This window comes from Podarcis cretensis, assembly GCF_951804945.1.
Source record: "Podarcis cretensis genome assembly, chromosome: 1".
In the NCBI taxonomy this organism is placed as follows: domain Eukaryota; kingdom Metazoa; phylum Chordata; class Lepidosauria; order Squamata; family Lacertidae; genus Podarcis; species Podarcis cretensis.
Genome location: NC_137170.1, coordinates 28,426,728 through 28,439,249, shown reverse-complemented (window position 1 = coordinate 28,439,249; position 12,522 = coordinate 28,426,728). Strand labels below are relative to the sequence as shown.

Sequence of the window (12,522 nt, the reverse complement as noted above, 5' to 3'; positions counted from 1 at the left end):
TGAGCAAACTCGGTGTGGAATGGTGGCTGACAGGTGTAAAAATAATTATGTATAACCAGGAAAGGGGAAATGGAAGTGAGTATCCTGGAACAGGAACATTTCACACTGCAATGTTCTGTTGCAGGTTCACTTGTTCCAAATTCCATTTTGCCGCACATCGAATCATAGAATTGTAGAGTTGGAAGGTGTCAGCATCGCCCGTGAGCCAGTGTCACCAACTGGACTCATGCACTTCAACCCCGACTGGGCTAGGCGAGCTGGGTAGCACTTCCAGAGACCACCTGGTCAAAATGCTGTGGACTCACAGCTTAAAGTTGTGAGCACCAGATTCACTTCCACAATACAGTCGTCGCACAGCAGAGTATAGCAGAGTCTAGCAGTGTATACACGACTCGGAGAGCAGCTCTGTAGAATATCTTCTTTTATTCTATAACTACAACTATAATACAAAACTATACAGAGCTAAATAGGTCTAAGCATAAATGAATGCTGCACTGAGTGTCTGCAGCTGCTCTTAGCAGCAACCTTATCTCTACACATGATCTCTAACACTCGGTCTCTCTCTCTCTCTGACACACTGACTGACTGACTGACTTGGTGCAGGAGCTGAATAAGTAGAAAGCAGAACACTGCTCCTCCTCTCTGGAGAATCAGCAGACTCGTCAGGAGATTCTTGGATATGGGAAGGGTGAAATCTCAGAAGGGACCACGAGGGTCATCTAGTCCAACTTCCTGCAATGCAGGAATCTTTTGCCCAACATGGGGCTCAAACCCACAACTCTGAGATTAAGAGTCTTATGCTCTACCAACGGAGCTATCCCAAACATGATGAGAAGAGTACACTACTTGGAAGTCTTCCATCACCTTAACAGTTTTATTTTTAGCTCTCTAACCCAAATCAGTATTTGTGTAGTGTCAGCAGAAGAAATAGACAAACTGTTTCAGATGGCCCTGATCATAATGATATCTCAGGGCTGCCCCTCCCCTTACTGTTTGTTTCTCTATCCACACGCCCATGGGTTCTTATTCACCTAACTTTCCATTGAAATGAGTGGATCTAAATTTGTCATGGCCATGAATTTCAATGGGTCTATTCTGAGAATGAGGTATTCACCTATCTCCATTATACCCATTATGTTACAGCCCTCTGCAAAATTATATGTCTATAACCCCATCCTTCATATGTGCTCCACTTTCTAAGGAACTGTCGCTAGAGTCCCTGTTGTATCCTGGAGGAAATGTTATGAACATCTGTTATTTTCTAGAGTTGAATGCTCTCATGATCTTGGGGTATATGTGTAAATAGATAAATAAAATTACCCATCCATTCATCCATAGTTTTCGGGCAAAACAGTTCCTAGAGTGGTTTGCTTAATATTTTTAAAAATAGGCATTCCCTTCATTTAATCCAAAAGGTATGCCACAAATGGGAGGGGAGGGATGAGGCAGGAACAGTAAAACACGGAAACCTGGGATTCAGTCCTTATGTAAATCTAACCATCTAGAATCAATACTGTTCAAGGAGAGAGGAGTCAAATGGATCTGGTTTTTCAGCAGAGCCAAAGAAATGGCCCAGCTCCCTTTCCTTCTGCTGCAGCCTGATGGAATGACTGCTGCCAGGTGACCCCTGTCATTCAAGTGATTATCTACATGTATATCTTTATTGGGTGGTCCTGGTAACAAAAGTAAGCCCAAATCAGCTATCCTGACTATGAATAGATCCCTGGACTTTTATCTTGTAGCAAACTCTGATTGTTGGCATTCAGAATAAGAATAAGAATAAATTAATACTTGTACCATGCCCATGTGACTGGGTTGCCCCAGGCACTCTGTGTAGCTTCCAGCATATATAAAAACATAGTAAAACATTAAACCTTAAAAAAGCTTCCCTATACAGGGCTGCCTTCAGCAACTGTTCCTCATCTGTTCTTCTGTCATCACTCAAGCCCCAGGCAGCATGTAACCATCTGCATATGTAAGCTGGGCTTGCACTGGCTTGGTGGAACATTTTATTTGGCTAGCTGCCAGAGAGAAATACCAGGAGGTTATCACCTCCCAAGAAAAGGTTCTGAAAGTGCAAGTCATAGTGAAGGAAGCCTCTTAGGAACATAGGGAGGTGCCTTACCCTGAATTAGACCACAGGTCCATCTAAGCCTAGTATTTTTGACACTGGCTGGCAGCAGCTCTCCAAGGTTCTTGTTACTGTTGGTGTAGCTCATGGTTGAGAAATCTGTGGCCTGTCAAATAGTGACCATAATTAGAGAATTGCTGATAATAAAATCTCCCTTTTTGCCTTTATTTGGCATAGAGTGGAACTCATGGACCCTTCATGCAGCCCATCCCTTATCGGTGGTTTCTTCCTAGTCTGTAATGGTAGCATTAGGAGAGGGGGCGGCAAGGTTTACCTCGCCTGGGCCAGTTTACTCCAGCAGAGATCCCTCCGTGGGCCGGACTGTGCGTGTCAATGTGTGCACCTGTGATTTCTGGTGTCAGCAGACCTTGGGCTGCAGAAGCGAGTCCTCATGCCGCACTGCGCCGGTTTAGTGCATCGTGCGGGGACTTGCTGAGCGGGTAGCTCGGTTTGGGGGCAGCTCATGGGCCGGGGCAGCTCGTGGGCAGGGGCAGCTTGTGGCGCATGGGCCTTAGGTTGCCTACCCCTGCGTTAGGAAGTCTAAACCTCATGGGAGCTGTGAACTGCTTGGTAGGTGTGCAGTCCTTTCAATCTAAATGTTGCTCTCCTTCCCAGAAGTGGTGGAGTTGGCTGCATGGGTGCCTGGACCGGTGGCCGTGCCGTGCACCCGGGGGGGGTGTGATCCTCCTTGTGTGGCTGCAGCGGTGGTGGTGCGGCGGGGCCAGTCCCCTGCTGTGTGCCTTTTTGTCACCCCCCTCAGCGACTGCACCTGGGTCGGACCGCCCCCACCACACACCCCTTCCTATGTCCCTGCTTCCCAGCTAGCCAGCATGAGCTCTGAACAATTGGCTCTGTGATGTTTTGTTTCATGTAATTAATTTTTATTTCCTTATTTCTGTTTCCAGTGAAAATAAATAAGCATCAATGCAATTGATTGACTGCCTTTCTGTTTTGTGGAGTGTGCTGCTGATATAAGAAGTGTCAAATATGTAACATTTTAAACTGCAGCACAAAATATATAGAAACTTGTACAGTTGCTAGTTGTTACTGTTATTGTTGTTGTTATTATTATTATTATTATTATTATTATTATTATTATTATTATTAAATTTATATCCCGTACTTCCTCTCCAAGGAGCTGAGGGCTGCAAACCCCCAAAAGCCAAAACAATACAATTGGAAGCCACTACATACCTTCAAAGCTAATAACGTTGCCAGGAACAGTATCTTTCAGCCATCAAATGTCTGAGCATGGGCATAGCCGGGGGGGCAGCCCCCCCCCCCCAGATCAAGTAAAGCAATAGAAATACTTAACTAACTATAATGAATTAGATAAATATGCTGCACCAAGAAGGGCATTCTGCAAATGGAACTGCCACCAATAAGGCCCCGTCACAGGGCCTTCACAGCAACAGAGCCTCCCTTGGTCTGTGGATCATAGGTTTATGGAACTGAATTTATCTCTTCCTTTCAATGTTGTCAAAAACATTTTAAGTGCTGGTGCTCTAAATACTGTAGTCCTGTTATTGTATTCATGGATGTTTCATTTGTTTCTGAACTGTGACAGAAGTACCTGACCTGTATGGTTAACATTTGAACCTCAGCTTTTTCCTAGAAAAAACCACTACATAAGTTCCAAAAAGAGAACTTCGTGCTACACTGCAAAGTAACATTTAATCTGGTTCTTAGATATTGGCTTCTTGAAAAATGTGGTGCAACTTTCAACATTGAGAAACGACATGGTTGTTGTTGCAATACATACTGGATTTCTTTTTGCAATAATAGTGATGGGTGGAGGGTTTATACATACAGTGGAGGTTCCCTTTAGTTTAGATCCCAATGAACATTTGGTAGATCCTTTGACTATCAATCTGCTGTTCCTGAATGTGGTATTCATTGAATTTTGTGGATATCTGGATTATTTGACGGTGTATGAAACTAACTAGAAATTTTCATAGGGACATTTTGTGACCATATAATGTAGGTGCTTTTTTTATATAAAAAAGTCCTTGCGCATCAGATCATTTTATATTAAGAACATTGTTCCAGTTTTGTACCTCACTTTGATGAGTACCGTTGGTTATTGTCTCTGTTTTTCATCCATGAGTTTTCCAGTAATAGCATCAGACCACAAGGTGGCGAAAATGTCCCTCACAAATAAAAATAAATGGAGCTTTTAAAATCCACATTGCAGCATATGTTCATTTTGGAATGAGCCAAAAAAATCCTCAAGTGATTATTTCAACATACAATTACATTTCAAACTTCTTGTGATTTTTGTGAACAGAAATGTTCTAGCAACAGTGAATCTGTAGTTCTCCACTCACCAGACCCCCCCCCCCCCAATTATACACCAGCGGGGGGGGGGGAGATTTTAACTCTTGCTCCCCTATGGATGTGTATTATTGGGGCACTATTAATTCTTGGGGCCCTCTTATTTTTAAGAAAGGAACCACGTGGAGTTGCAGGGTGAATGTAAGAACCTTATACAGACCTTTGGGTCAGTGTTATCTACATTGGTTGGCGGTGCCAAATGTGCTCACCAATACTAGAGCATATTGTAGTATTTTATTTTTTTTAATCTCACAAGTAGAAGTGAAATTGACAAGCATATTTGCTTTGTATACATGATGTAATAAATCCTGACTTTAGGCACCAGGCAAAAACATCCCTCTTCTCTCAGGCCTTTGGCTAATTAAGCAATCTCTGGTCTTTTAAACTGTGAGGACATTATTGTTTTTATTTATTACTATGTTACGCATTTTTGTGTTTTTATATTGTTAATTGTCCTGTGATCCTCGGATGAAGGAGGAGACATCTGGTTGGAAGATGGACCATTGGTCCAATGATCTAGCAAAACTCTTGGGTCTTATGAGATCCAAAACTGATCTACCAAAAATGGAAAAGAAATGTCTGCAATGTTGATCCATTGGTGTATTTTAGTACAGAGCAGATGTGAGGAACCTTTGGCTCTCCTGGGATCAGGTGTTAAACAGGGTTGTGTTATTACCCCAACTCTATTTATTATTTTCATTGCCATGATCCTACACATTGTTGAAGGGAAACTCCCCACCAGAGTAGAAATCATATATTGAACAGATGGAAAGCTCTTTAATCTGAGTAGGCTGAAGGAAAGAGTAAGGTTACCATAACTTCCATCACAGAGCTTCACTATGCTGATGACAACGTAGTGTGTGCACGCTCAGAGGATGACCTCTAAACCATCCTAAATACCTTCACAGAAGCTTACAAAAAGCTTGGCCTATCGCTCAACATCCCAAACACCAAAGTGCTGCACCAACAAGCACAAAACGACCCCTCTGCAGCACCACAAATCCAATTAAATGGTGTAACATTGGAAAATGTCAATCACTTCTCCTACCTGGGCTGACATTGATGCCAAAATCCAGTATTGCCTGAGCTCTGCGAGTGCAGCTTTCTCCCAATTGAAGTGCAAAGTGTTTGAGGACCATGACATTCGCAGGGAAACCAAAATGTTTGTTTACAAAGCTATTGTAATAGCAGCCTTACTATATGCTTGTGAAGCATGAACCACCTATAAACACAATCTCTAATTTCTCAAAAGATTCCATCAACGGTGTCTCTGAAAAATTGTACATATCACTTGGGAAGACAGGCAAACTAATGCCAGTGTACTAGAAGAAGCAAAGATCACCAGTGTCAAAGCAATGATTCTTCAACATCAACTTCGTTGGATTGGTCATGTGCAGATGCCTGATTATCGTCTTCCAAAGCATCTACTCTATTTCCAACTTAAAAATGGAAGGTGTAATGCTGGTGGTCAACAAGACATTAAAAAACTCTCTTAAGGAAAATCTTTTAAAAATGTAGTATAAACACTGACAATTGGGAAACACTGGCCTGCAAGTGCTCCAATTGGAGTACAGCCTTTACCAAAGGTGTCATTGGCTTTGAAGATGCTTGAACTCAGGACAAAACATGCTTTGGAAGGAACGTGTGGCAGACCCTCACCATGATCAACTCCCACCCGGAAACCTATGGTATATCCCCACTGGAAGAACGTGTGGATCCAGAATTGGACTCGCTGTTAAGACCGTGTCCATGGAAGACAAATCTTACTCGACTACAAGTGATCACCAAAGAAGAAGACTTGGTATAAGAAAGGCTCCTCAGGCACCCACTGTCTTTGGGGTCTCATTTTAGGTGCAAAGTCATCCAATACATGTGCTAATAAAGGGATGTGCTTTTCCATGCAAGATGGCTAACCTGCTGTTCTGGATGAGGAAGGTGCCACCTTAGCTGCTCTTGCATAAGATTGTAGAGCAAAACTTTGAGAGCAACTAATGTGTAGCCTTGTTTTAAGCATGGACTTATTTGTACATAGTTCAATGTGGGCAGGGTAACCTCTAATCTGAGTTGCCACATCCATATGTGCAGTAGTTGTATACAGCCCACACCCAGCCCACAGACACCCGGTTAGTTGGCATCACATTAGAGTTATTGCAGCATGCTGCCTGTTTTCATTTTTTATTTGACCATGTCCAGCATAATGATTATACCAGGCCTTGTTTAAGTGAGGTCTCATTGCTCAAACCTGCTTGCAAACCCTACCCTGTAATATCATATGTGTGGGGCAGACTGCTCAAGGGTTGGGAAAATGCACTCTGCATACACTCCGAAGCATTTTCCTTTAGATGCAGAGGCTGAAATTGAGAACATGGTGACTAACAATATAAGTCCTACTGAATTACCCCCAGCTACGTGCAATTAGGATTACAGTCTTAGAATGTCCGCTTTGAGCCAGAAAGGCGCAGATCCAAATCTTAACTCACCTATGAATTCAATAAACAGCACTCTCACCCTCAGTCCCCTTCCCTATTCACACTATATATGATGTATAATCAATGACAGTATTAGTAATATATTCATAGGCCACAGGGATGGGCTTCGGTTCGAAAGAAGTTTTAATGCTTATGCACTATGAATGTTGATCTGTAGGTAGAATGCCAACACAAATAAATTGACTTCAATAAAGGTAGCATTTCGTTTGCTTTTATTCAACAGTTCCTCCCACAATGAAACTCAAAAGAACATTTCTCAGAGAAGTTTGTTTTTTTTTGGGGGGGGGGGACAACAAAATGTCTAAAGTATCAACCAGTGTGTAGACTCTCTCATAGTACAACATCAAAAGGTAGAAACCTGTTACAAAATATGTAAAAAAAACTAACCCACTCAATCAATCAATCAATCAATCAATCACAATAGTGCAAGAGGTCATGAACAATCTGTCTGGATGGAGGCAGCAAAGAGCAGACTGAAAGCAACACAACGCCCTTTTTATAGCAAAGAGACACAGTTTCTTTCCACAATAAATTAGCAGGGTATTCTATCAGTCCCTGCACAGCTGACAATACCGCAGAAGAAGGACTAAAGCCAAATGGTATTCTATGCTATGTAACTTTTCAGAACAGTGGGCAGGATATTGGCAAGTCAATTGAAGGCAAATCTACCAAACGAAAGATATAATCAGCCAGCTGTCATGCTCACTTGTGAGGACATAAACATCAATGATGTGCCCCAGCCTCTTCTGCTCAGGACTATAGCCTTGTCTCCTGTCCATTTTCCATTCAAGAAGGTGCTTCTGGGTCTTATACTACCCAGCTTTGAATTTACACCTGCTAACCATCACAAATGGCCTTGTAAGCCTAAGGGCTGTAGTGCATTCTACATAATGACATCTCCTGAATGGAACGGGATGCATGGGACATGTTGAATTCAAAGCTTTAGGGTGTGAATAGAAATCTGGGCACAATTCACAAGATACTGATTGTTATCCTTAGAAACCTAATACATTGGGACTCCAAACACCTAAGAGATATCTTCACCCTTATCCATCCTGCTCTGTCCAAATGCTTTCTCTAAGATCAGCTGACTTTGTTCTTACAGCTCTAAGATCAGCTGTACATGTTCTTATATGTACCTGATGCATTTGTAACATATTTAGGAACATAAGAGCCTGCTGATCTTAGCCCAGCATCCTATTCTCACAGTGGCCACCCCCAGTGAGCAAAACCCATGCAGGACATGCAGAGAAGTATTTTCAGAGACTGCTATGAAACAGCAAGGTCCAAGCTTTAGCATCCCCTGGAGGATCAGCTTTTAAGTGGGTCTAGTTCACATATGTTCATTTGATTACTTTATACCTGATGACTGCCACCTGCATATGGAAGTGGACTCCACTGCAAAGCTTTTGCTCAAATCTAGTTAGGGGCTATATAGATGAGGATTCTCATCCACCACCAGGTGCTGTAGATGTGATTCCTCTTCATGATTGAGCTGTGCATAACACGTTCCTCTTCAACAAACAGTAATCTTACCTATCACCTGTTGGGAAGGAAAAGGAAGAAGGCTGGATTTAGTACCTCTCTGTTTCCACCTCCCCTCCAAAGGGACGATAGGCATGTCCACTGCATTTTAAAAACAGCTCCACATGTATAGAGCTGGGTCTTGGCTATTAACTTACAGGTGATGTGAAATGAAAATTCTCTCTGTGATGCCCATTAGAACACAAAAGACATCCTTTCATTACTCTCATCCAGTAATGAAAAAGGTGGTGGAGGAGTGATTGAGAGGGATAAAACTCTCCCACGTGGCATATATTCTGTTAAGCTCCACCCACAGGTGGAATAGCAATAAATATTGTGGGTGAAAAAAGAGGGATGGTTGTATATTTGTGTACCAGTTGTCGCACACACAACAAATGGATCTGATCGACCCAACTGCATGATAATGCCTCTGTGCTGAAGTCCCATGCTGCTTTCCAACTCCATTTACGACATGACCCTTGAACATTCTGCTCAGGTATATCCAGACATTTTCAAGATTTTCAAGATTATCTTTACAGTCATGTGGGGTGGAAACTTGGATTTTGTTAATTTTTGCACTTGTGTGAGACTATTGTAGACAGAGAATTGAAAGAGTACTGACAACACTGACTGCTATGCCATTATGCCAGTACATTATAAAGTAAGAATATCACACACAACTGTGGCACTGCAGTCTTTCTAAAATAAGATGTAGGTTTTGGGACAGAACATGAAAGCAGCATTGTCAACATCTACAAAGAAATAAACAGAGCACCTCCTTTCCCTATCCCTATCAAGAATATAAATTGTCATCTGTCAGAGAAGTAACCAGTCCACCCGACCATTCACTTGACCATTAATTTAAATGAAATTATTTCCTTCCAGTATCCTCCCAGTCAAGCCTGATCAAATATTATCCTAGTCCCCTCTACTCGCAGCTATAACTATGTCAAGTCTAAAGAATAATCCTGGCCCCGCTGTCAGTCTAAGTGAATAAAGGAAGCTTTCTGGCCACCAAGGAAATGTGCAATTTTTAAATGTTCTGCCTTGGAGATGATAAGAAGGGAAGGTCAATCCACTTGTCCTTCACCCAGTGGAATTCCCAGTGGTTCCGTCAACACTGGTGGAGAAGAAAAGCTGTTAAAATGTTTCACTTAGTGTCATGGACATGACAGAAAACCCAAGGGATGCTGTGGTGCATCTCTCATTCCTTCCTCCCCCTGAGTGCTTCTGCAGAGTACCTGGAAGAGCTCGTCTGAGGACTGAATTGCAAGAGTTCAGGTAATGTCAAGCACATAGTAGGGGGAGAAAGACTGTCAATAAGACTAGAGTTACACCTTTTGAGTTGAAAAAAAAATACCATTATATCACTGTAAGAAGATTAGTGTCAGAGACGAAGGCAGGCTTGAATCAGTTGTAAGCCTATATACTATATGCTTAGTGTGCTTCTACCAAATCCACCAGTCTGCTGTAAACAAATCCCAAAATAGGTTCCTCTCTAAGTATAGACATAGAGGACAAGGAAACCCTACAGTGCTCCAGATTCTTTCCGGCTTTTCCTACAGCAGGAGCAACTTGCTGTTCCCTCTTCTTCAAGGTCTGTTGATTCTTCTGTTCCAACTGCAGATGGACCTTTCCTTTCACTGCACAGCACAGTCCTTGGGGTTATCAGTGTGTTCTTCCATCACATCTGGATTCAATTTCTTCTTCTGCTCTATCTCCACCTGATAAGGAAGAGGAAGTTGGGAGTTGTGGGAAAAGAACAGTAATATTTCTACATCAGCCAATGGCAACCTGCTCTGAAGCAGGGATGGGGAACGTGGGCCCTCCATCAGCTATTGTTGGACTTCAGTACCCATAAGCCTCAGTCAGCATGGGCAATGGTCAGGGACAATGGAAGCTGTAGTCGAGAAACTTCTGAAGGCCGTTAAGTTCTCCATCTCTGCTCTACAGTGAAGACAGTGGACATATATACCCTTCTACACATGAGACTCATCTGCAAAAGTGGGACAGATTCCAATCATAGCAACCCCATCAACCCTCATTGTTGTTGGCAAAATTGCAGTGGGTGAGGAGATTAGCATGGACTCAGTGTCATAATGTCCCATTTGATGGGAAGAACCCTCAAGCTTGCTGGATTGAAATCAGACAATGAAGGAGCTCAAGGAGGTAGGGACTTAGTACAGTAATCCCAGCCTTCCTTCTGCAACAACCACATCACTGTTCCTATAGCAAAAATGGGAGGAGTATCTGATGTATTTCTCCTCTTCCTAGGTTTATGAACATATAAAGGTGTCTTCAACAGAGTTAGACCACTGACTCCATCTAGCTCAGGCAAGAGATCTTTCTGAGCCCTACCATCAGATATCTAGAGTTGCCAAGGACTGAATCTGGGGCCTTTTCCATTCAAGATGTATAATCTACCACTGAGTTACAAAGCCTATTGTAGTTCTACTTCAAAATTTATGGTAGAAGACTTATATAAGACAACATGGAGAATCTAGTCGTTCACTGCAGTTCGTGGTCCCGATGGACATACTATAAAATAGTTTCATTTGCAAACAAACTAACTAACCCCAATTCACTTAATCCCTGGAAGAAAGCTGCTCACTCGTACCTTGTAACTGTAATGTGCTGAATAGTTGACCCACTTCCTGACATCTGTCTTGCCTTCCACAGAGATGGACCGGATGGTGGCTTTGGATGCTGAAGTGGTTGGCATGTCAAACTCCACATCCACATAGCGGACAAAGTTAGAAGGCACTTCCCGGTCTGAGCCAAGCTCCAGGTGGCAGAAGAAACAGTGTGGGTGACCAGAAGCTGCAAAAGGGCAAAAGGGCATGGAAATTAAAAACTTTTTCTTTGAAATCAAGCCTTCAGAAGGCTTAAAAGCAGAACAAAACAGGAAAGCCAGCTTAATTAATTAGATGGTTATGAGTCAGAATGCTGTTGTCATGTCATTATTGAAAAACGAGAATCAAACTACTGGGGTTTCAGTATGATGTGAGGTTTCAGTATGATGTTACAACATATTCTAGAAGAGTATTTAAGAACCTCTTGTAAAAGTAACTGAATGACTCTTCCATGCTTTACATCAGTTTGTTGATAAAACTATTACAATAGATACTGGGAGGAATCTGGACAAACTGTCAACTAATATTAGCTGATGGAATCATTTGGATCATACCAAGACATACGACATTATACTGTTTAAAGCTCTAAATCAGTAATGGGCATGCCCACACCACTCTAATAAAAGAAAGACCCCACATGTTTAAAGACAAGTGTGAGCCTTCTAACTATCCAATCCATATAACACTATTAAAGCTCAAAGTCCTATTGAAATCAAGGGGGCTTAGGCAAGATTTCAAAGAGAATTAAAACATTTATTTAGGGATAGGCTAGTTCCCACTGGCAGTATTTCTTGAGTCAAGTTCTGTGTTTTCATGTTTTGGAAATCTAGGGAACAGGAGCTCTTTGGCACACACTTCACCGTGATGTAGGGATGTGGGGGGGGGAACCCACTTATTCACCAAAAAACACCACCAGGAGACAGATTTTCAGTGGAAGTGGCAGAAAGGAGCCTGCTAATTTTTTCTCCCATTTGCTCTTCCGCTTAACTCAATTCCCAGTTGCTTTTTTCCTGTGAAGCTCTAAATAAATGCCTGCTTTGTAAATCACCCCTTTCATTGATACTTTTCAGGAAATGGTCAATTAGAAGATTCTTAGATGTGTAATTTATTGAACAAAATGTTGGACTCAGTGTTTGTCAGCCATAAAGCAAAGCTGATATGCAAATATAGAAGAGACTTATGTGATTTGCCAAAGGTCCCAGAAAATGTTACTAGAAATCAGAATTGGGAAGCATCTTTGGCTGTTTACATCAGAGTTGAATAATTATTTTCTAGACTGCAGAGGATTTACATGAAAAGCAATGACAAACCTAGACAGCATCTTAAAAAGCAGAGACATCACCTTGCCAACAAAGGTCTGTATAGTTAAAGCTATGTTTTTCCCAGTAGTGATGTATGGAAGTGAGAGCTG

The 12,522-nt window shown here is 42.1% G+C and overlaps 1 protein-coding gene across 1 annotated transcript in view; it reads right to left on the bottom strand.

The window, feature by feature from the left end:
• Positions 1 to 7,149: 7,149 nt before the first annotated feature.
• Positions 7,150 to 12,522, bottom strand: part of STON2 (stonin 2) — a 66,695-nt gene continuing 61,322 nt past the window's right edge. The window contains exons 6-7 of the mRNA XM_079988709.1: positions 11,096 to 11,298; positions 7,150 to 10,202 (exon numbers count right to left, since the gene is read on the bottom strand). Coding sequence (XP_079844835.1) covers positions 10,119 to 10,202; positions 11,096 to 11,298 — 287 coding nt within the window. The 3' untranslated portion in view covers positions 7,150 to 10,118. The remainder of the gene's footprint in view (positions 10,203 to 11,095; positions 11,299 to 12,522) is intronic.